The 24,407-nt window shown below is 23.3% G+C and overlaps 3 protein-coding genes across 6 annotated transcripts in view; 1 reads left to right on the top strand and 2 right to left on the bottom strand.

Annotated features, from left to right (window-relative positions):
- The first annotated feature begins 249 nt into the window (after positions 1-249).
- On the top strand, positions 250-3,072 carry LOC122849872 (bifunctional purine biosynthesis protein ATIC). The gene is made up of 5 exons (XM_044148723.1): positions 250-697; positions 785-988; positions 1,068-1,356; positions 1,444-2,590; positions 2,672-3,072. The coding sequence occupies exons 1-5, from the start codon at positions 679-681 to the stop codon at positions 2,789-2,791; spliced, it is 1,779 nt and encodes a 592-aa protein (XP_044004658.1). The 5' UTR covers positions 250-678; the 3' UTR covers positions 2,792-3,072.
- Positions 3,073-3,135: 63 nt separating this feature from the next.
- On the bottom strand, positions 3,136-5,341 carry LOC122849874 (methylthioribose-1-phosphate isomerase). Its single transcript, XM_044148725.1, has 5 exons — positions 4,792-5,341; positions 4,339-4,574; positions 4,055-4,263; positions 3,779-3,987; positions 3,136-3,690 (listed from the first exon to the last, which is right to left on the bottom strand). The coding sequence occupies exons 1-5, from the start codon at positions 4,921-4,923 to the stop codon at positions 3,415-3,417; spliced, it is 1,062 nt and encodes a 353-aa protein (XP_044004660.1). The 5' UTR covers positions 4,924-5,341; the 3' UTR covers positions 3,136-3,414.
- Positions 5,342-14,017: 8,676 nt separating this feature from the next.
- LOC122849876 (sex determination protein fruitless) overlaps positions 14,018-24,407 on the bottom strand; it is a 29,011-nt gene continuing 18,621 nt past the window's right edge. For all 4 annotated transcript variants that reach the window (XM_044148729.1, XM_044148732.1, XM_044148730.1 and 1 more), the window contains exon 5: positions 14,018-22,005. In XM_044148729.1, the coding sequence (XP_044004664.1) occupies positions 21,710-22,005 (296 nt within the window). In that variant the 3' untranslated portion in view covers positions 14,018-21,709. The remainder of the gene's footprint in view (positions 22,006-24,407) is intronic.

Here is a 24,407-nt window from a genome sequence, read left to right on the forward strand (position 1 = left end):
CTAAAATATATTTGTCAACATCTAGACTTGTCTAGTATGTTTTTATTATTTTTAACATACTTTATTTAGTATATGTGTACATGGAAAAAAATTGCACAAACACACGGGTGTCAAGATGTCATTTATCGGGCCTTAGCCGATCTCTAAATACTTTGGGCCCGATCTTGCCCGATCAAAGAGAGAGGGGAATAAGCCAAGGGGGCCCAAACATTCTTTATAAGGCCCAGCATTCTTTGACAACAAGAAAACAATAATATTATTATTATGAATGAGAAATATCAACAGACATCTAAACAACCGACTGTTGATGAATTTGACAAATAAATATTTATATTTATTATTTTTAAAATTAATAATATATTTATAATAATTATATTGATGATAAAGAATGACGTCTTATTTTTAAAACTAAAAATATATTTTTCATTATTGTTTATCAAACTTAAAGCCCCCCCAGTAAAGCTGATAATGGAAAAAAAAAATAATAATATTACTGATAAATAGGAAAGACTTGGCATCAACAATATAACACATCATCAAATTTTATTCTAAGAATCATCAGACCACACTTGTTGGACGCCATCAAATAGCACAACACGTGCATTCAGCTTGATAACTTTTAAAAGCCGGTTTAAATTGTTTTATATATTTTAATAAATATATTAAAAATAATAAAAAATGTCTTCAGGAAAATTGGGTAAGCAAATAAATGAAAAATTAATTTTATTTATTATAAAACCACGAGATTGGATTAATTAATATTTTTTGATAATTAATTTTACAGCATTATTGAGTGTATCAGACAAGACAAATCTCTTGTCATTTGCTAAAAAACTTCATGAACTTGGTTTGACTCTTGTTGCATCTGGTGGAACAGCAAAATCATTGAGAGATGCTAATTTACCAGTTAAAGATGTTTCTGATATAACTGGAGCACCAGAGATGCTTGGTGGAAGAGTTAAAACTCTTCATCCAGCTGTTCATGGAGGTAAATATTAAAGCTTGCTCAATGCAATAATAAACAAAATGAACAATAATAATATTATTGTTGTTTAATAATTTAACAGGAATTTTGGCAAGAGAAATTGAGTCAGATAAAGCTGACATGAAACGTCAAAGCTACGAGTACATTCGTATTGTTGTATGTAATTTATATCCATTTGTAAATACAATAAACAAGCCTGATGTTACAATTGCTGATGCTGTTGAAAATATTGATATTGGTGGTGTAACATTACTTCGTGCTGCTGCTAAAAATCATGCAAGAGTCACTGTAATCTGTGACCCAAATGACTATGAAAAGGTCATAAGTGAATTAGAGTCATCTGATGATAATGATACATCCCCAGCAACGAGGTACATTTATTAATAATTTCAATAAATTATTGCAAAATATGTATTTAATAAAATGGATAAAATTAATATTATATTTTTAATTTACAGACAATTATTTGCTTTAAAAGCATTTACTCATACAGCTCAATATGACGATGCAATATCAGATTATTTTAGAAAACAATATAGCTCTGGTGTATCACAATTAACACTTCGTTATGGCATGAATCCTCATCAAAAACCAGCTCAAGTATTTACAACATTAGAAAATTTACCACTAACAGTTGTCAATGGTTCACCAGGTTTTATCAACCTTTGTGATGCTCTAAATGCATATCAACTTGTTAAAGAATTAAAATCAGCATTAAATTTACCAGCAGCAACATCATTTAAACATGTTAGTCCAGCTGGTGCTGCTGTTGGTATACCACTTGATAAAATTCAAGCAAAATTATGTCAAGTTGATGATATTATTGATGAATTAACACCATTAGCAACAGCATATGCTCGTGCACGTGGTGCTGATAGAATGTCAAGTTTTGGTGATTTTATTGGTTTATCTGATACATGTGATGCAATAACAGCACGTATTATATCACGTGAAGTATCTGATGGTATTATTGCACCTGGTTATACAAATGAAGCATTAGATATATTAAAAAAAAAGAAAAATGGTAATTATTGTGTTTTAAAAATTGATGAACATTATGAACCAACACCAATTGAAAAAAAAACATTATTTGGATTGACACTTGAACAACAAAGAAATAATGCTATTATTAATGAATCAACATTTTCAAATATTGTTACTAAAAATAATAAATTAAGTAATGATGCAATGAGAGATTTAATTGTTGCAACAATTGCTGTTAAATATACACAAAGTAATTCAGTATGTTATGCTAAAGATGGACAAGTTATTGGTATTGGTGCTGGACAACAATCAAGAATTCATTGTACAAGATTAGCTGGTGATAAAGCTGATAATTGGTGGTTGAGACAACATGAAAAAGTAACAAATATGAAATTTAAAAAAGGTATTAAAAGAGCTGAAATATCAAATGCCATTGATAATTATGTTAATGGATCAATTGGTAAAGATATGGATGAAAAACAATGGGCATCAATGTATGAAATTGTACCTGATAAATTAACTGAACAAGATAAAATTGATTGGATTAAAAAATTGGATAATGTTGCTATAAGTAGTGATGCATTCTTTCCATTTAGGGACAATGTTGATAGAGCTAGACTTGTATGTATTATTTTAATATTTTATTATTTGTTAATATTTTTAAATTATAAAATTATTATAACATTGTTTAATTATTTTCAGAGTGGAGTTAAATTTATTGGAAGCCCAGCTGGATCTACCATGGATCAAGTTGTCATTGAGGCTTGTAATGAGCATGACATAACACTTGCTCACACCAACATTCGTCTTTTCCATCATTAAATTATTTTGATACTTTTTTTTTTTTTTTTTGTAATAAATCCTGGTTGTCTGTGACAACATTTTAAAATAATTTGTTTATCTTATATTTCTTTTTTCAATGGCAATTTATCAACAACGTCAATATATTTTTGACCCAAATTATAGATTTAAAAACAAGCATTTTATATGCCTTTTTTTTGATAAATAAATTATATATTAAGACAGATTATTATTTATATATTATTATTTCAAAATAACACACAATTTTGTAAACAAATTATTGTTGTTATTATTTTTTTTTTTTATCATGTATCATTGAGCATTGTATACACAGCACGTTATCTTTTTTCAATGATGTTATTTGCATTAATCATTTTTTTTTTTTTATTATTTTTGTCTCAATGTAAAATGTATATTTGCAATCAACTGATAGCTTCAAACTGAGATTAAAAAAAAAAAAAAAGAAGTAATTTATAAATATGCAAACAAAAAGAAAAAAGTATCATTATAGATTTGAATAATAGCTTCATCTGTCTTGTTAATGAGTTAAAATAATTATGCAATTAACATTAAAATTGAAATTAAAATAAAGACAATAATTGATTAATGATAAATATGTTTTTAATATATAATAATAAATCTAATTATGATGTTGATTGAAGTTTAATTAAATCTTCAGGCCTGTAAACACCAACTTCAGTTATAATACCAGTTATTAAATTTGCTGGTGTAACATCAAATGCTGGATTCCAACATTGTATACCAGCAGCAGCAATACGTTGATCATTTAAATGTGTCATTTCACGATCTGGTCTTTCTTCAATTGGTATATGTTCACCACTTGATATTGAAAAATCAATTGATGTTTGTGGTGCTGCTATGTAAAATGGTACACCATGATGTTTTGCAACAATAGCAATCTACAATAAATATTTAATTAATTTTATCATCATTATCAAATAATAAATAAATGATATATTATTTTTTTTAAATGATAAAAATGTTTACCTGATATGTGCCAATTTTATTAGCTGTATCACCATTTGCAGCAACTCTATCAGCACCAACAACAACAGCTGATATTCTTCTTGATTTCATAAGTGCAGCAACCATGTCATCACAAATAAGTGTACCTGGTATTTTTTCATGTACCAATTCATATGCTGTTAATCTTGCACCTTGATTATATGGTCTTGTTTCAGTACAATAAACTTGTTCTATAATAAAAATACAATATTAACAATATTCAATGAAAGCTTTGATTTTTTAATCCAATAAACATACCAAGACGTTTTTTTTTATGTAATGATCTAACAACACCCAATGCAGTACCATAACCAGCAGTTGCAAGTGTACCAGTATTACAATGTGTTACAACACGTACCAAATTATCATCTGGTATTTTTTTAAGTATCTCATTTGCACCATAATCACCAATTGCTTTGTTATCCGATATATCTTTTATTAACATCAAATCAATGACTTCCAAAAATCTTTAAAAATAATAAAATAATTATTAAAATATATCCAATAAAATAATATACAATAATTAAATAATTAATTTATACTTTTTGTTCATTTCACTTATTGTTATTGAATCATCTTTACTTAATTTATTTGCCAATGAAATTAATTCTTCAGCAGCAATTTTAATATTAACAGCTGTTGGTCTTGCTGATACTAAATAATTTAATTTTCCTTCAATTTCTCTTCTCAAACTACTTTTATCTTGTAATTTTTCATTTTGTAACTCAACAGCAAGACTTAAACATCCAACAATTGCTATTGCTGGTGCACCACGTACCTAAACAATCAACAATTAATTAATCATTTAAAAATTTAAATTAACAAGTGATATTTATCATCATTCAAAGGTCATTTTAATTTATTATTATTTAAACAAATTACTATATTTTAATTCAAGTAAATTTAGAATAACACAGAGGTTATAAAAATAAAAAAAATAAATAAATTTTTAAACATTAATATATTAATAATAATAATAAAAACAAAAAAATTACCTGCATTTTGTTGATGACCTTCCAACCATCCTCAACACCACGTACAGGTACATATCTTGTTATTGCTGGTAATAATATTTGATCAAGTATTTCAAGTTTTCCATTTTCCCATTTGATTGCCTCAAGTGTCATTTTGATATTTAATTATTTATCAATTTAATAATTAAAAAAAAGATAATAACAACTCAATAATAATAATAATAACTTGAAATATAATTAATTTGTTGAATTAATTTTATCAGAACAATTGTATAAATAAATTTATTTATTATTTTTATTTTTTTTGAGAGTTTAAACACTTGTCTGATGAATGCCGGGATGACGACGACTACGACGACGATGATGATGATGTTGATGATGATAATATATTGATTGTGTTGGAATTGACTTGATCTTACAACATACAAACTTACTTTTAGCTTGGTTGCGTTTTTGACATTGATTCACGTGATTATGTGTGCACTTAGTTGGGCTGTTTTGCCGGCTAAACCACGTGACCTGTCTTGAAGCAATGGTGCTCATCTGCTTTTACTCCAACAACAATAAACTCATTATTTTTCATATTAACTTACGCATCTATAACAAGTATATTTATTTTTTTATTTTTTTATTTTTTTTTTTTTATCTATTAATAAACTTGTTGTTTGCAAGAAAAATTTTATTGCATTTTTTTTTCTTTCCTCCATTTATATAAGTTAAATAAACATATATTTAAGTAAACAAAATTATATTCTTGTTTAAATGTTTTTATTTTTTTGCCTTCTTTTTTTTAAACTTGTTTTTTATTATTATTATTATTTTTTTTTTTTTATGCAAAAAGGACAGTTGTCATCGATCTTCCAGGCATTTAATTGATTGAAAATAAAATAAATTTTTATTCAATGTAAAAAATGAATTAGGGGATTATAAAATAAGAGAGGTATACTTTATAAATGATTAAATACCTCTTTGCTAATTATATTCTCCTAATTCAAAATTTAAATTTTTTCGAAAACCGCCGGACGAATTTTTGAATTTATTAGGGGATAATAAAATAGAAGAGGTATATTTTATAAATTATATAATACCTCTTTGCTAATTATATTCTCCTAGTAGAAATTGCCATTTTTTTGAAAACTGCCGGACCAAAAATTAATTTTATTAGAGAATTATAAATTGAAAGAGGTAAACTTTATAAAACACCAAATACCAAAGTATATTCTCCTGGTAGAAACGCCATTTTTTTAAAAAAACTGCCTGACGAAAAATTAATTTTATTAGGGAATTATAAATTAAAAGAGGTAAACTTTATAAAACACCAAATACCTCTTTGCTAAGTATATTCTCCTGGTAGAAATTGTCAATTTTTTTATAAACTGCCGGACGAATTTTTATATTCATTAAGGAATTATAAAATAACAGAGGTAAACTTAAAAAAAAAAATACCTCTTTGCAAATTATATTCTCTTAATACAAATTCCAATTTTTTTAAAAAAACTGCCGGACGGATTTTCAAATTTATTAGGGAATTAAAAAGTAAAGAAAGTAACGTTCATAAAACATCAAATACCTATTTGACTTGATAATTCTTAAACCTCATTACAATCATGTTGACCCACACCATTTATTTTCTCAATATAATTATCCATAAATATTTTATCATACTTACGACATGCACCACAATCAAGTAATGCATTTTTTTTTTTTTTTTCTGTTTTATTATTGTAACAAAATGTTCCACCAATTTGGTCTGCATATAACAAAAAGTTGCTGAAAAATAAAAGAATAGTTGCAAAAATTCAATTCCATTATTTATAATCAATTGATTCATCTACATCAACTGAGGATATTAGGATAGATAAAAATAATTGAGAGATGAATTAGTTTCGATTGTGCAGAGCTTTACACAAATCCATTTTACTTTAATTAAATATATCTATATATACATCATAAGTACAATTTATATTCTTAAAGTACATCTATTTTAAATGTGTTTTTTTTTTTCTTTCAAATTAATATTAATTTATCTAGTATCATTTTTGTTCTTACTTTTTTTTTCATATTTTTAAATATTGTTGGATTGTACAACAAAGCAGTCAATGACTTTCAAATACTGTTTTTTTTTTTCTCACAAAAATACATTGCAATATACAAATAGCTTGTCAAAGTTTTTTAATTTTTAATTTTACCTTGACTTGATAAAAAAAATCAATTAAAAAAAGAAAATAAATTTAATTTTTCAAGGTAATTAAGTAAAATAATAAATTTTAAAAAAAGACTCGATGAATTTTCATAAGCTCAGTAAATAATACTTAACAATATACAAAAAAAAAACAAAAAAAAAAAATAAACAATTATATTTGAAAACTCAACGAGTCATGTTGTCGTTTAATTGCAATATTTTTGTTACTTAATTTTAATATTATTATTTTGACATTAAGTTATAAATTCAATAAGTTACATTATGTTTTTTTTAATTTAAATTGATTCTTTTAAGTCAGCACCGAGTAGTTTAAGTACCATATCAATGTAGACATTTGACTGACTAATTTTTTAATGTTTACATTCTTCTCTTTTTTTAAAATTTAATTATTACATACAGTGCATTATAATAGTCTAACTGGACCATCGGCCCTTACCATTGTTTATTATCAAAATTTATATTAAATTTCAATATCAAAAAAACTCCTAATTAATTTCATTTTTTTTTTTTTATCACCAATAAATCGATTTAAATCAATTTTTAACATTTTTTTTTATCAACAATATGCAACAATTGCTTAGCAATGCTGTTTAATTTTTTTTTTTTCATTTTTTTTTATACAATTTTGAGCCAATGGTACTGGCCGAGGGAACAGTACAATTGTATATTTTTTTTTTTTTTGTTAACATTTTTCAAAATAATTTAATTTTTTTTCTTTCGTCGTGAGCTTTTGACATTAATTTTAATTTTTCAATAAATCTAACAATTCGGTATTGATAAGTATCTTTCGATGTTAAATTTTATGGACTTTCGACAATGAGTGATATGCTAATTATTATTTGGAGGAACGGAAATTTATTTTTTAAAATTTAATTCACTTTTTTTTTAAATTTTCTTTGACACATTTCTTCTACAAATTGAACATAATTAACTTTTTTTTTGTGTTCAATATTTGTCCGTTTGTTTATTAAAGCGTCTATCTGTTTTTTTTTTTTTTTTATATTAACATTAATATTTTTTTTGTCTTACAGCTAGATGAGAGTATGCTGGGTTATCGAGCTTTTATATTTGACATAAATTAACTCGTCGGAAAATTGGGGAAAGGAAAATACATTTATCTTTATTCATCACTAAATATTTATAACATTTTATCATGATTTCTTTGTGTGTCATATATTTTTTTTTTAAATTAAATATTTTTCATTTTAATAATATAAGAAATCTTTGAGAATTTTTATTGTTTAAATTTTATTTTTTTAAATTTATATTCTCCACTGGAAAACGTAGCTCTGGCGAGTTATCGTTTTTTTTTTTTTTTTTATTTTTTAAGTATTTTCTTTTCTTAGGTCTATTTAATTTTATACTAATGAGATTCGATGCCTTTGCGAAGTTCTTCAACGACATAAAATTACATATAGTTTTTTAAATTATTATTTGTTGATTTATTTTTTTTTTTAAATATATTTTCAATTAATATATTAATTTTTTTTTTTTGTCCTCCACTTGTTCATTTTTATATTTTATAATATATATCTATATTTTTTTTTAACCTGTTTTATTTTTTTTTTGTTTAATTAAATTACACAAAGAAGTTATATTTGGTCCGAAGATAAAATGCTTTAAAAACTTCGCTAGGGCAGACCTGTTTCAATGAAAAAAAAAAATGAAAAAAAAAAAATCTCCGATAACTAATTAATTGAAATATATTTTCTTAAAATATAATTATTCTGACTGATATATTTAAATTTTCATTTGTTGACTAATTTATTTGGCCATTGAATTTATAATTTTAAAAATGTTATCGGAGTTGAATCAGGTTTGATTAATACTAAAAATATTATCTGTCGACATACTGATATTTTTTTTTTTTTTCTATTTACAATAAAATAATAAAACTGTTATTATTTTGGTAACAAAAAAAATTACAATTACATGGATGACTTGGTTGGCTGTTTTGTTGTTATTAAATAAAATGTTTATGCATTTTAAATTAATTCACAAATTATATTATCATTTAAATATATTTTCTATTTTTAAATTTTTACTAAAAAGTTTTGGGCTATTAATCAATCAACTGGCTAAAAAACAATTTTTTTTTTTTCAATCATAAATTCACGATTGAATAATAAATTACCATAAAAAATAATAAATATATAATCTCATTATAAATTATTTAAAATTTTCATAATCATAAATAAATATATATGAATTAACTACAATTGTTAGTTGGAAATTGTTTCTTTTTTATTTTTTTATTCCCTGGATTAAAAAAAGAAAAAAAAAATTATTTTACTTTTTACATTGCGAGGATATTATTTAAAATTTTTTTTCATAAGAAAAAAAAAATATCCATTACCAGGGAAAACTCGGGAAGAGACGATGAAGATTGATCATGTCACATAAAAAATTTTCCTGACTGAGGCTATTTTATTTTTCATAAATTTATTTTTTAAACTTTCAGATAATATGAATGACCCATATTTTAAAGAAAAAATTATCAAGTAGTTTATTTTTTTTCCCTTCAAACATTATTACCAATATAATTACTTGATTATAATTAAATAAGACAAAAATTTTGGCAAATTATACGAGGATAAAATTAGCATTACCCGATAGATTTTTCATTTCGTCATAAATTTAATTATAATCATGGAAGAAAAAAATTATTAGCATATTGTTTTCCGAAAAAAAAAAAACATTATTCAACTGTTCAAAAGTTGATGTAATTTTTCACTAAATTTAAATGATTATTTTAAATTTAGATAATATTAAATTGAAAATACAGGTCACTCATATTATTTGTAAAATTTCGAAATCCAAAAAAAATAAAACAACAAGATCACAAAGTTTAAATAAAGTTATCTCAAAAAATTGATGATAAATTATGTCGAAATTTCATCTAGAAATAAGTCAATCTATTTTTCGTTTTAAAAATTAATTTAATTACAATAAAAATGAATTTAATTTTGAGTTATGATTTTGAGAATATAAACTTTGTAGTGTTGTTTTATTTTTTTTTTTCCAGGATTGAATGATTATTTTTGAAATAAATTTATTGTGATACTGTTGCTGATCTAATGACATCATCATGATGTCTTTGTCGTCTATTCCCGAGCATGGCCATCCTCTACAATGCCGTACCTTTTGCAAATAACAATAATTCCCTGTGTTTTGTTCGTACATGTGATCTTAATGTATCAATTCGGCTGTATGTAGCTGGACAATAAGGACACAATGAACGTTGAGCAGTATGAATGTGAAAATGGTGCCAACGATTGGTTACCTGTTTACCACATGCACGACATCTCCATAATGCTGGACTACCAAGTGATACTGCAAACATCTCATGATATGACAGACCAACTGGAACACTCGGCATTGTACCTGCAAACCCAAAGCCTGAAATTCTTTCGCGAAATATCTCTACATTCTTTTTTTTTCATTTAATTTTTTATCTACATTTTTTTGGTCATTCAATTAATTTTTTTTTTTTTTCTTATATATTAATTATCATTTTTTTTTTTTTTTTTTTTTTCACAATTAACTTGCAATTAATTTACATATTAATAAACATTCAACAATTTTTTTTTAAGCATGCACAAGACACATTTCAAAGAAAAAATATTAAAAACAAAATAAAAAAAATTTTAATAAATGTTATTAATTACTTTATAGCTTTAGGTTATTTAATTTTTTTTTTCTTAAATATATAATTGATGCTTTAAGTATTATTTAGACGTGTTTGTTTTTTTTTTTTATTTTTTATTTAGATATTTTGGTAGCTTTAGCCAATCAAAGCTGGACACTTGATTATTATTGTTTTTTTATTTAAATTTATTTTTTTAAATTGAAATTGCTGTATTGGGAATAATTGTTGATTTTTTATTTTGTTTTTTTAAATTACCTACTAGTTGTTTTTTACAAGCACGTACATTCATTCATATGCAGACATACAAAAACAATATAAATTAATTTAAAAAAAATATACCGAGTAAAATATTAAATGAAAAAGAAAAATATTGACGAAATATACTGGTGTTAATTGCGGAGTGAAATGGAATTGGCACAGTTTTTATTTAAATTATTATTTTTTCTTTTTCATTGAAGATACTATTTGTGAGTGACGAATTATGCAGATAGATAAATTATATTTTTAAAAAACCTTATGAAATTAAAGAGGAAATTGAAAGAAAAAAAAATAATAAATTTGTGTTTTTTTTGTTGTTTTTTTTTTTTTTTTTGTTTTTTTTTTTTAAATAAAATTAGTTAAAAATATTTACAAGTAAATACCCCTTAGTCTAATATTGAATTTTCTTGTTTTCTTGAAGTTGTGTATTTTTTAAATTTTCATTAAATTTTATTTCTAAAAATCCTCTTGATAAACTGGACGACGACGACGACGATGGTTCTCCAAGTCGTTGTAATTCTTCAACAAGTATTCTTCATTTTTTTTCAATTTATTTACTTTTTTTTTTTTTAAATTTAATTTTATATCCTATGTTATATATATGTATATATATATATTTTATTTTTGCCATTAAAATTACCCTTAATTTGTAATCTACAATAAAAAATTTATCTGGAATTTTTTCTTTGATAACAAATAAACAATGATACAAGATTGAAATTATTTAAATTACAATATAATTATTGCTCGTTGTTATTATGACTCTGTTGGCCGCAATTATTATCTGTATTCAGTCACAAAAAAATTATAACAGATATACTTATTATTAGATTAAAAATTATGTAATTTGGTTGAAATTTGTATTAGATTTTTTCAAATTAAATTTGATATATCAATTGGCAGTAGCCTTTTCGCATGTCTTTGGCATCTCGATGGACAATCACATATTTAATATAAATCATTCTTAATTACTAACCCGAAAAAAAATTAAAAAAAAAAAAAATCAAGAAAAAAAAAAAATTAAAACCACGGAAGCTCGATACGTATTGTATTAATTTTTTTTTTAAATTTTCTTCTAAATACTTGGCTTATCTTGCTCATGTCCCATGATAATTTATTCAAAAATTATTTTTGTTTTATTTTTAAATTTATATAAATATATGTAATTAATTTGATATAATTTTCACATAATTTTGAAGGCACTAATTAGTGTACAATTTAAACCTGAATAAAAAAAATTTTACGTTAACAATTGTTGTTTTAATATTGAGCTGCCAAATTACACAAATTATTAAATTTAAAAAATAACAAATTTATAACTTAAAGGTGGGACATTATTTGGTGCCAAGTTTATCTAACAATATATACTTAATTAAATATAAAATTAATATATTAAAAAATGAGGCCAAAATTGGTCGAAGCTCATTCGAAATTTAAAGTGCATAATTAATAATATAGCTCTTATAAAAAGTGTCAACTAACTATTGACTTTCCCATGAATTGACAATATATATTTATATTATTTACTAAACTAATATATTAATTAAAATTTAAAAAAAGAAAAAACATAAATTTATAAATTATTTTCATTTATATATATGATATTTTAAATGATTATTAATTTTTCTTTGAAAATAATATTAAAACCCTTTTTTTTTTTTTGTTGAATAAACAAATGATGAAAAATAAAAAATAAAATAACAGTATTTATTTGATAGTTGATTGATTGAATGTTGAATTGAATATTGAATTTTTCTTCATTGATAAATTAAATTGTAGTATGCTTGATAATATCCCGTACGTTATTGGACATTAGCATGTTTTGTCCGCGTATGTGTTAGCAATGTATCACTCCGTGTATAAACAGCCGGACACAATGGACAGGCATATTTGCCTGGAAAATGTACGTAATAATGATTTCGCACGTTTGTTACGACCTTACCACATAACGAGCAACGTCTCCTTTCATCCGTGTTATTCTGTCTCTCAAATATCTGTGATATCCGCCAATTTTTGAGCTCTGCAACAACAGAAACCACAGTCAGCATGGCAGTCTCATCCTTAACGATTTTTTTCTCTAATTTTTTTTTTTTTTTCATTATTTATTCATTATATCATTTAATTTCAATTTGGAATTATTAGTTTTTTTTTTTTTTTTTTAAATTTTTTGGATCGCAATGGATCGACTGCGCACGATCGATCGTGGATCTCTCGATGCATTGTTCAAATCGTCCATTTATAATATCATTTCACAATTTTTTTTTGACACTATATTTTATTATGTATAAAAAAAAAATATCTGACAATTCTTTTCAGCTATTTTTCAAGTTTTTATTTGTAATTATAATTAAGATAATTTTATTGAGAAAAAAAAAATGAGGGAAATAAAAAATAGAAAAAGAAAAAGAGGCAATTTTGTGATTTTAAATGTAAAAATTATTAGAGAATAGTAAATGAGACTATGTAAAATTTGGCTTGTGTATTTATCGAGAAAATTATAAGATGAGTTTTTTTTTTTAGAAAAGGGTAAATATAATATTTTCTTGAGGCACATGTCGAGTAGTTTGATCAAAGTACCGGTCGATGATGGCCCACGTAATCCACGTTGTAGTTTATATAGTTTCTACGACACGCTTACGTGAATTCAATGTTCAAGGAGGGAATGGAAAATTGCAAACCCGAGCAAGGCTTGCTTGCCACTTGTTGCAAACGATTATCTCAAGAGCAAATACACATACATACACATTGTCTCAATACTCATATACACAACAAACACATATATAATATGATAAGGTTCATGAGACTTTGTCAAGTGATGGTGCAAATTACAAGCATCAAATTTAATTTTTTTTTTTATAAATATTTAAAAGCTCAATAAAAATTTCATAAATCAGCAATTTTTTTTATTATTATTAAGTTTTTTTTCCTCTTATTATTATGGATTATAGAAAAAAAAAAAAAATGAAAACAAAAAGCTCATAGATTTTTAATTAAAACTATTGAAAATTTAATTTTTTTTTTTTTAAATTAAATAATAAAAAAAAGGTAAAAATGTTTAGGCCTATTTAGAAATTTTTTTTCTTTTCTTAATAATATATAGATGATCTGGAAAATAAATTAAATATAAAAACCATCGGTTAACACACAATTATGTTTAATCAAAAAATTAGTATGAAATACATTAAATGCACATGTGATTAAATCCCTTTTTTTTGTTGTTGTTTAAATCATTCATCATTCGCATTATATCTACATTGTTTATAATAATACAACATAATTTTTTTCTTAGCATTTTATCTCACCATTGCATTCATCATCATCATCATCATCGAGTTAGAATTTTAATTAGATAAAACCATAAAGTATTAATGATAATTCATTTTGTATATGTGTGTATATGTGTGTGTGTATATTTTATTATTAATTTATCATTTTTAATTTGTTTTTTGTAATAAAATTCATATTTTTATTTATTTAAATTTATTTTTTTTTACCTCTTAATTTTAAGTTTCCCTTTTTTTGTTTTTTTTTTTTTATTCTGCTTATTATTTTTTATTTAATTGTTTTTTTTTTTTTATTAATAAGTTAATAATTAATCTGCGTGGTCAGAACTTTTTTTTTTTTTTTTTTTATATAATGTGCCTATTGTACGTTTCGAGCCAGGAGAATATACAATGCTTTCAGCCTATTTTATTTTATAAATTATTTAAAAAAAAAAAAAAATCGCAACGTCTTCGATTTTAATTTTTTTTTACTTATTTATTATTGAAAAATTATTGTAATAAAAAAATCAGAATATTTGGTGTTCGATGACGCTACGATTATATTTTTTATTTGACAAATTTATTAATTATTTGACAAAAATAATAATAAAAAATTGTTTATCCTCCACATTAAGCTATAACAAGATGTTTATTCCATTTTTTTTTTTTTTACAGTTTAAACATTGTTATGGTTTATTTATTTATTTATTATAATTGCATATACAAATGTATGTGGCTTTATTTTGTTCTTTTTTTTTTTGAGTTATAATCTAAGTTTCATTTATTATTTATTAACTGACGAATTTTTTAATATTTATAAAGTGTGCCGCAATTGATGGCACGTTGAGACTGATAAACAAAAAATAATATTGTTTATTAAAATTCAATAAAAAAAAGATTAAATTTCTGATTAACAGTCTCGACGATTTAACCATTTTAATAAGTATTTCGTATCATCGAAATTCATCCAAATAAACTATCAATCATATCAATATTATTTCATTTTTTTTTCACTCACAAAAGTTAAAAAAAAAAAAACAATAAAAATATTATCAAGAGGTATAAAAGTCAGTAAGTTGAAAATTGGCAAAAAAGTATTAAAAAATTAGATAAAACAGTGGTTTGTTTAAATTCAATTTTCCCAAGCAAAAGCATTGTTATAAAAAAAAAAAAAACATAAATAAGCATTGACATTGTAAAAGCAAGGTACCACGAAAAAAAAACAATATCAAAGTTGAAGATAATTTTAAAAAACGGAATGAAATTAATAACTCAAAATAAATTTAAAAAAAAAACAACAATGAGATTGTAAATATATATAACTTATTAATAAATTTTTTTACTATGCCATTTATGATTTTACCCCAACATTGACAAAAAAAAAATATATATTTAAAACAACAAAAACCTCTTGTCCCTTTAAATGTTACCGCATTTTTCATTTTAAAAATTTAAACAACTTATTCAGTCTGACCATCATCACATCGTCATCTTGCCCAAGAGAGAAAAAAAAAAAGAAAAAAAAAAGTTAATTTAAATAACTATCAATTGATTTATTTATAATTATTAATAATTATTAAATTTTTTCGTTTTTTTTTTTTTTTTTGAATTAATTTGTTTATTGAAAATGAATATATATTTATCTATTTTAATTCGATAGAACACACTAATTTTATTGCTGGATAAATCCCAAGCAATGTTAAACCCTTCAATAAAAAATAATAAAATAAAAACAATAAAATAATTATTAATAATATATACATGCATATATACATTGTAATATTTTTTTAGAGATAAATTATATACATGTATATACGCTTGTATTATTTATATACATATATATTAGTAATTTATATATTAAGTAAAATGATGATAAAATTTTATTTTCAATTTTTTAGTTTATATTTTCTACACTATTATTTGTTTATTTATTTATTAATAATTTACAAATTGGAGGATTTGTGGGATTTCCTTATTTTCATTTTAATGATTTTTTTTTTTTTTCTTTAAATTTAGTCAGGTTGTCACTCAATAATCGGGCAAAACACAAAACTTGTTCTTATTCTAATTTTTTTTTGTCTAAATCTAATTCTCTAGGTAACACCAATTTTTTTTTCTTTCATTTTTTTTTTTAACTATACACTCATAATGTTCTCTTGCACAGCCATAGTTTTCTCTTATCGCAAATTGTGCTACAATATATATATATATATATTTTTAATTTTAAAAAATCATTGTATATTGTGCTGATTAAGAAAAAGAAATAGATTTATTTAAATTTAATGTTGGCTTTTTAGAATTTATATATATATTTTTTTTAAAAAAATCTAATTACAATGAGTGAGTTTATAAATATTTCAAATTTAATTTGAATGAAATTATTTATAAATTAATTGGTAAATGATTAATTAATATATTTTATAATTAATTATTTTGCTTGTAAAATTTTTTATTTTTTTTTTTTAAATAAAAAACAAATAAAGATATTTAGGTATTTGACTCACTCAATGGAAATCAGATATTGCGAAAATTTATCCATTTGGCACACTCCACTCAGTTCGAGTTTGGAAAACTTTCTCAGATTATATTCGCCTCAATGTCGATGAAAATAACACGAGGCAAACGTTTTTACTCTCCTCAAACTACGTTTATTTGGCTCGTTTTATCTTTTTCATATAAAAAAAAAAAAAACGAAACCCGAGACTTCAATTTACGAACACATTTTCCTCTACTTTTTCTTCTACTTTTTTTAAAAAATCTACTAGAAAAAAATTGACACGCCCCAAAGAATGACAACCATATATTTATCGAATTATTATTTTCAATTATTAAATTTTTCCCACTTTTATTATTTATTTATTTCATTGTTCTTTACTGCATTTTTTTTATTTATTGCACAACTTCCCTCAATCACTGCATATTTCAATCATTTCTTTTTTTTTTTTTTCAAGTTTTTCGTTTTTAAATATTTTTTTTTTTGTTTTTTTTTTTTTTTAATTAAAATTTTCTCATTTTCAATAAGGTGTTAGCACCAATCTTACTATATCACAATGTTCCAACTCCACACCACGCGATTGTAAATAATATAAATAGCTAAATAGCCAAATTGTGTCGCATTTTTAAATATTTTATTATTTTCAAAATTTTTTTATTAATAATTATTAAATAGTAGTAGTTAAGATGCATTAGCTAAATTTTTTATTTTTTTTTTTTAAATAGTGTATATTAATAGCAGCAGTAAATAATTACATTAGTTAGGTATTAAAATTCTTTTTAAATATTAAATTAATTTACTTTTTTTCAATTTTTTTTTTTAAATTTTTAAATTTTTTTTTTCTTTTTCTCTTGTATTTTATTATTTTTTCGTTATTAGTTTTATATTTTTTTCTTAAAAAGTTTACAGCCTGGCAGCCTGCCTTTTTATTTTTGTCTTGTAATTTTATTTTTATTTATTTTTTGTGTAATAGTTTTCGTCGTCGTGAATGCAGTCGTGGTATTTGTCATTGTATTTCATTTTTTTTAGTTATAAATTTTCTTTAAGTAACTGGAGGTTTCAGGCCATTATAAATTTTTATTTATTATATAATATATATCAAGTATTTCTCTCTTTCAAAATGAAATTTATAAAGAAAAAAAAGGAAAATTATATATAATGAAAATAATCTTTCAATTTTCAGTAGAAAAATAAATTATTAAAAAATGTAATTTTCAATTTGATATATTACAAAAATGATAATATGCTAAGTGTTTTTTTTTCTATCAAGTATTCTTTGTCGAGGTCTTGTTATATTTTCTGTACAGTAAAATTGAAATTTCAATGAGAAAATTGATTATGTGGTGATCAAAGGGCGCGGTCATTATCGGCTAAATGTACCCCTATCTTTACCTCTGACAGTATTTTCTATCTCATATTTATTTGTGTCTGTCTGCTTGCCTGTGTGTGTGTGTATATGTTTTGGTTGTTTTTTTTTTAAATTTTATTATTTTTGTTTGTAACTGGCGTTTGCTTTGTGAAACAAGGCTTTCGTTCGCGGTTATACCAAATGCTGAAACGTAAATGCTTCAAAAATTTTAAAACCCAATTGTACACCAGTTTAAACGGAAAATTGCCTTTGGTATTATTGTTAGAATTGCTTGCCAGCTGAAATAAATACTAAGCCAATTTTCAATCGTTCTAAAATCACTCTAAATAATATAATACAAAAAAAGAAAAAAAATAAAAAAGCAAATTAATATAAATCAATTGATACTTTGGTTGGAGTACAGGTAAATTAGTTACTTTTTCTTTTTAACTTTTTCAAGCTCAATCATGTTATCAGCTGTAAAATAACAACTACAATAACAATTAATAATAATAATATTAATATAACTGTATAAATAATAAAAATAATTAAAAAAAAAAAAATAAAATAAACAAGAAAATATATATTTTTTTTCATTAATTCAATGATGAGATTGCCTGTGTATTTTTTCTTCAAATTTTTAAATTATTTAAATAATTAAAAATAAATTATTAAGATCATTTTTTAATAACTCGGTAATACACACAATGATTTATTTTTCATCGTTTCATATTATTTTTTTTTTTTCATATCATCATTCTCAATTGAAACAGTAAATAACATATCTGTATACATATATAATATATAAAAAAAAAAAAAATCATAAAACGGTAAAACAAACAAAATATATAATATCCAAATATATTATTTTCAATAATTAATAAATCTGTTTAATATATTAATATTCTGGATTAAATATATATTAAATAAATTGATATTGTATTCTGTGTGTGTGTGTGTATTTAAATGTGTATTGTATTAAATATATTATATTTTTTTTTAAGCCTTAACCATGAAAACGGCCCCATGATTTTCATTATTTTAAATATTAAAATCAGTTAGAAACCATCCCGATAACTAGAAGAAAAAAAAAAAAAAAAACTAAAAAAAAAATTAACGAGAAAGAGAGAAAGATATTTATAATTCGACGGTAATATCATTAGTGATCACAATGACTTATCGGTTTGGCTCATTTTAACAACATATGTATAGACTCAGCTTTATTTTTTAAAAATTATAGTGTCAATATAACTGTCACTAAAATAATCAAAAAAAAAACTAATTGTTTTTCTCTATTACTCTATTTTTCACATTCATTTATCAGCTCGTTATTTAAACTGTCATATCACGTGTCCCATTGCTATTAAATTGTAAAAATTGATTTTTAATATATTAATATATTTCTGTTTGTTTATTTAATAATAATAAAAACAAATAATAATTAATGACGAAAATAATGATAATAAAATTGTTTTTGTAATAAAAATTATGTAAGAAACGGTTTGCACCCCAACCAATTAAATAATCAATGTGCAATATAATTTGTTCTGATTAATTTTTTTAAAATATCATCAGAACATTTGGTAGCATACCATTTTAATAGGAAAATTGCCATTATAACGATAAATTATATATTTATATATTTTTTTTTTTTTAGTTTTTTCATGTTTTTTTTTTTTTCTCTCTTTACCAATAGTGGTAAATAATAATAACAGATATTAATTAAGTATAAAATATATCTACTATAAATCATAATTTGTTAAAATAAGAAAAAATTATTAAATTTTTTTTTTTTTATGATAAATATTTGTTTTGTTTTTTGTTGATGTTATTTCTTTGCATTTTTTTTTTTAAGTCCCAAATATCGTGGAATGTGTGTTTTAATTTCCACAATCTGTTTTATAAACAGTATATTTTTTTAAATTGTTAATTATCACTTAAAATTGATTAAATAAAAATCTGGTGTTGTTGTTATGTGGATATAGTCAAACATTCATATTAGAACGACAAAAAAAATAGAAAAAAAAGAAAGAAAAATCAAACAAGTTAAAATATTTATAACAAAATTATATAATAAAAAGTTTAAAAAATATTAATGGAAGATTAATTTCGTTGTAAATCGATTGTGCATTGTGTTTATTATTAAAAAAAAAAAAAAAAAATATGTTGTCAAGTCTTCGTCATGTGTCTGAAAATTTTATTTCTATATTTTTTTTTCTTAAAATTTATTGTGCAAATGTGTCTGTGTGCAACAATTATTGAGCTCAAATATATTATTAATAATATGATATTGACATTAATTTTATATTGCTATAAATCCCCCAAATAATTTTCAAACAATTACCAATGGTTTTTATAATTTTTTTTTGTTCATCTAATATGAAGTCTAACTATAAACTTTCAACAACTAGTACGACTCACCCTTGCTCAATCGATTAATCATTAAATTTATTTTATTTTTTTTTTCATTTTACTATTTAAGTTTATTTTTATATTTTTTTTTCATTTTTTTATTTTTGTATTTTAAACAATGATCAATTAACTAATTAATTTAATATTCATTTCGGCTGCCAGCCTGCCGACGCCATTCATTCGGGAGGAATTGGCACCACATTTGCTCCCATGATTATTTATATATATATTTTTTATTTATAATTTTTAAATTTTCTTCTCATTCAATTGTCCATACGATAAAAAAAAAAAATATTATTTTCCCTTTCGTACTTTTATTCACATATTTAAAACAATAAATGAATAATAATTGCTCAAGCAATTTAGCACGAAAGAAAAGCAAAATCTAAGCTGCACCCATGAATCTTTTTTTTTTTTTTTTAAAAAAAACAATTAATAAAAATTAACCAGTAAAACAACGCGAAGATTTTTTTTCTCTTCTATTCTCACATGTGTCAGTTATTATATACCTAATGTAAAATTATAAATATATATTTTTATATATTTTTTTCAAAATATATATTCGCTGTTCAATGTGATTAGCGAAATTACCCCTTCCCCCCCGTCCCAGCAATGAGTATACAATATAATAAATTTTTTTCTTTTTTTCTTTTTTCCTAATATTATAAAATATTATTATTTTAATAAAATGTTCACTCACACGCAACGCACAACCATCATATTCTCTTAAAACGAAAAAAAAAAAAAAAATCACCATTTATTAAATATATTAGTTTTTTTTTTTTTGTTTTTTCTTTTCTTTTCAATATTTCCTATCAATCTTTCTCTTGCCTCAATATATATTATATATTTGTTTTTTTTTTTGTTTACTCAATCACTAGTTGTATTTATAACACGAAAGAAAAAAAAAAAATAAAAAAAATAGATTAAAAACCTACAAGATTTGGTGTTCAGAAAAAAAATGATTGAACATTAAAAATTGTCGTGACGACCTCTCACTCATGAGTAAAAACGGCAAGTGTTGATAATAATTGTTATTATGTTGTTGTTGATTTTGTTGTAGTTGTTGTTGTTGGTGTTGTTCAAGCTCATTAATGAGGGTCGACACGGGTGGTTGTAAACGCGATGTATTATTGTGTAATTGTTGTGATAATAATAATTGTAAATTATTGTAATCATCGCGTTGTTTTTGTTGTTGATTTTGTAGTTGTTGTTGTTGATTTTGTAGTTGTTGTTGTTGATGTTGTTGTTGTTGTTGTTGATGTTGTAGTTGTTGTCGTGCGCACGCATCACGCACGCACGCAAGCTCGCCTTATGATAGTGTATTCATAGTATCATTATTTGCTGCTGATAATGCCAATGAACTAGCAACAAAATCATTTAAATCAATTTTTCTTGATTCGGGATGTTTAAATTTAAAATGAGTACGTAGATTATCACTACGAGTGTACGTTGCACGACAAAGTGGACACTCAAACCTGCCGGGGAAGTGGACGTGGTAGTGGTTCCTGATGTGCGTCACGACCTTGCCGCACAGCTTGCACCTGTGAAGGTTGCAGCCACCTGGCACCCGGTCAAAGGTCAGCCGCATGTGCCAGGCTTTTGAACCTGCAACATCAACACAAGACAAGTCACTAAACTGCTCTTCCTTCCCGATCTAATGTGAGGGAGGCCCGAATCAATTTTTATCTTTTTTTTTTTTCTAATTAATCTCTTTTTTTATTTATACAATGGTTTTTTTTCATTATTATTTAGGTAAAGCTCAGGTAATAAATATATTATTTATATATGTATATTTACAAATATATTATATATGAAAATTAAATAATTTTATTTTTGTTAATTATTTTTAAAAGCTTTAGAAAAAAAAAAAAAAAAACAAAATACTTTTACCTGAAATTTACTCAATGGAAAAAGAAAAAAAAAATATATAAATAAATTACAATAAAATAGCCATTTTGTTTGTTATTAATTTTTTTTTTCTTTTTTATAAAATTTATAATGATTTTGTTGTTAGTGATAGATTCAATTAATTTTTTTATATATGGAAGTTTTAAAATGACTCGAACTCGGGTCTCCCATTTACCTCCACTACCGTTATTTAAAAATTTAATTATTTATTTTTAATTTATTTATTACGCGGTTATATTTTTTATATTTTTTACAGATTGTTATTATTATTATTATTATTATCCTTGCCACCGGTGTGTAGGTTTACTTTGTGTGCGACTTTGTACAGCAGCGAGTGTGTGCGTCGTGCGGAAAAAGCCAAAGAATTGTCACCCATGTTTTTTTTTTTTTAAAATTTTTATTTTCCTTTTTATTTACCTTGCCTCTTTTATTGCATTTTTGGAAGCTTGGGATAATTTATTGTCTGTACACTCAGCGATACGGCATTGTGCCAAGTTGTCAAATTGTTTATTTATTTATTTTTTCTAACCGTTAATATTTATTTAAAAAAACATTAAAAATTTATGAAATATTAATTGAATTACACATTATTGATGTAATTTAAATTTTATTATTTAATAAACAAATGTTCGACAACTTGGTAGCCGAGTGGAGAAACTCAATTTACCAATTAATATTTAATTTTATTATTTTTTTTTTTATGTTTAATTGTATTATCATCTACGCGGCTACTTTTCCACTTGATTGAATAATCATTTTGTTAGATGTTGTGAGTTTGTGTATCTTTTCTTTCAGTTAGATCATTAAATAAATTCCATTTAAGTGTTTAATCAATTTTCAAAAAAAAAAAAAACATATTTACTTCAATGAAAACGAAGGGATGATTACAAGAGAGCTAGTTGTTTTTTTAGTGGAAAAAAAAAAAATTAACAAATAAAGAAAATAAGCAAATTAAAAAGATAAAAAATTTAATTATTATTGTGGAATTAAATAAAGAGTGAGATGATAAAAAGATTTAAAAAATAATATAGTAATTAATTAATATACATACACAATTAATTAATTAAACAAATATTCATCAATATTTACATCTTCCTCTCTTTTTCTCTCTCTTTATATTAAATTATTAAAATGAAAAAAAAAAAAAATTAATAAAGCCAAATATTCACTCACACATACAGCCCCTATTATTACACACGAGCAATATCGTATTATACAAATTTATGTTTTATTTATCCACAAAAAAATAATTCATACAAAAATATTACAATTATTATTTACGTTCTTAAATGTAAAAAAAAAAAAAAATAAAAACATTCAAAAAACCTGAATGTATTTGTCCTTTTTTTTTTTTTTGGTTATTTAAATCTAATTAATGATATTATTATTATTATTTTTTAAAAATATATTACATTTTTTTTTTAAATTAAATGAGACAATTACATACAATTAATTTATTGAGTTAGTAAAAATAGATGATTAAATAAAATAATTAATTAATTACAAACAATTACAATAATAAATATTATAAAATAAGCTAAGCCCAAATTAAAGGTTTTAAATAAATAAAAAAAAAAAATATTAATTGTTATTAATTGTTAGACATAAATACTTAAAATAATAGCAATTATTGATAAAAGATTTTTATTAGTAATATCATTGTACTAGAGATCCCCAACTGCAATTTTTTAAAATGTAAAAAAATATTTAATAATTTTTTTCGAGATATAATTTACATTGACAATTGTATTTATTTATTTATCTGTAATACAATGATATATGGTTATGGCACGTAATGATTGACAGGATGTTCTCGAGGTGAATTTACATGTTAAACAATTCATTTACTCCTACCATCACCACTTGTCTTTCACTCGTCTGACGATTCAACTATCAACCCTTTAAATCCTTCACATCAACTAACCAACCAACTAGCCAATCATATTCATAATAATCAACATGATCTCAATTTATGGATGAATACATGCTGGATTGCCTGAAGATGATCGATAATTGTTTTGAAGATGACCTAAAGGGCGACGTCTGATAGACAATGTTAGGCTATTTTGGAGGGATAAAATCATCTTCATGAAATCATG

This window comes from Aphidius gifuensis, linkage group LG2 (assembly GCF_014905175.1).
Source record: "Aphidius gifuensis isolate YNYX2018 linkage group LG2, ASM1490517v1, whole genome shotgun sequence".
NCBI classification, from domain to species: domain Eukaryota; kingdom Metazoa; phylum Arthropoda; class Insecta; order Hymenoptera; family Braconidae; genus Aphidius; species Aphidius gifuensis.

What these genes read in the sequence shown, in the direction of transcription:
- LOC122849872 (XM_044148723.1), top strand. An exon ending in TCATCCAGCTGTTCATGGAG is followed by an intron (nt 989 to 1,067) that starts GTAAATATTAAA and finishes ATAATTTAACAG; the next exon opens with GAATTTTGGCAAGAGAAATT. An exon ending in ATGTTGATAGAGCTAGACTT is followed by an intron (nt 2,591 to 2,671) that starts GTATGTATTATT and finishes AATTATTTTCAG; the next exon opens with AGTGGAGTTAAATTTATTGG.
- LOC122849874 (XM_044148725.1), bottom strand. Translation starts at nt 4,923, where the DNA reads ATGACACTTGAGGCAATCAAATGGGAAAATGGAAAACTTGAAATACTT. An exon ending in AGGTCATCAACAAAATGCAG is followed by an intron (nt 4,575 to 4,791) that starts GTAATTTTTTTG and finishes TTGATTGTTTAG; the next exon opens with GTACGTGGTGCACCAGCAAT. An exon ending in ATAAAATTGGCACATATCAG is followed by an intron (nt 3,691 to 3,778) that starts GTAAACATTTTT and finishes TATTTATTGTAG; the next exon opens with ATTGCTATTGTTGCAAAACA.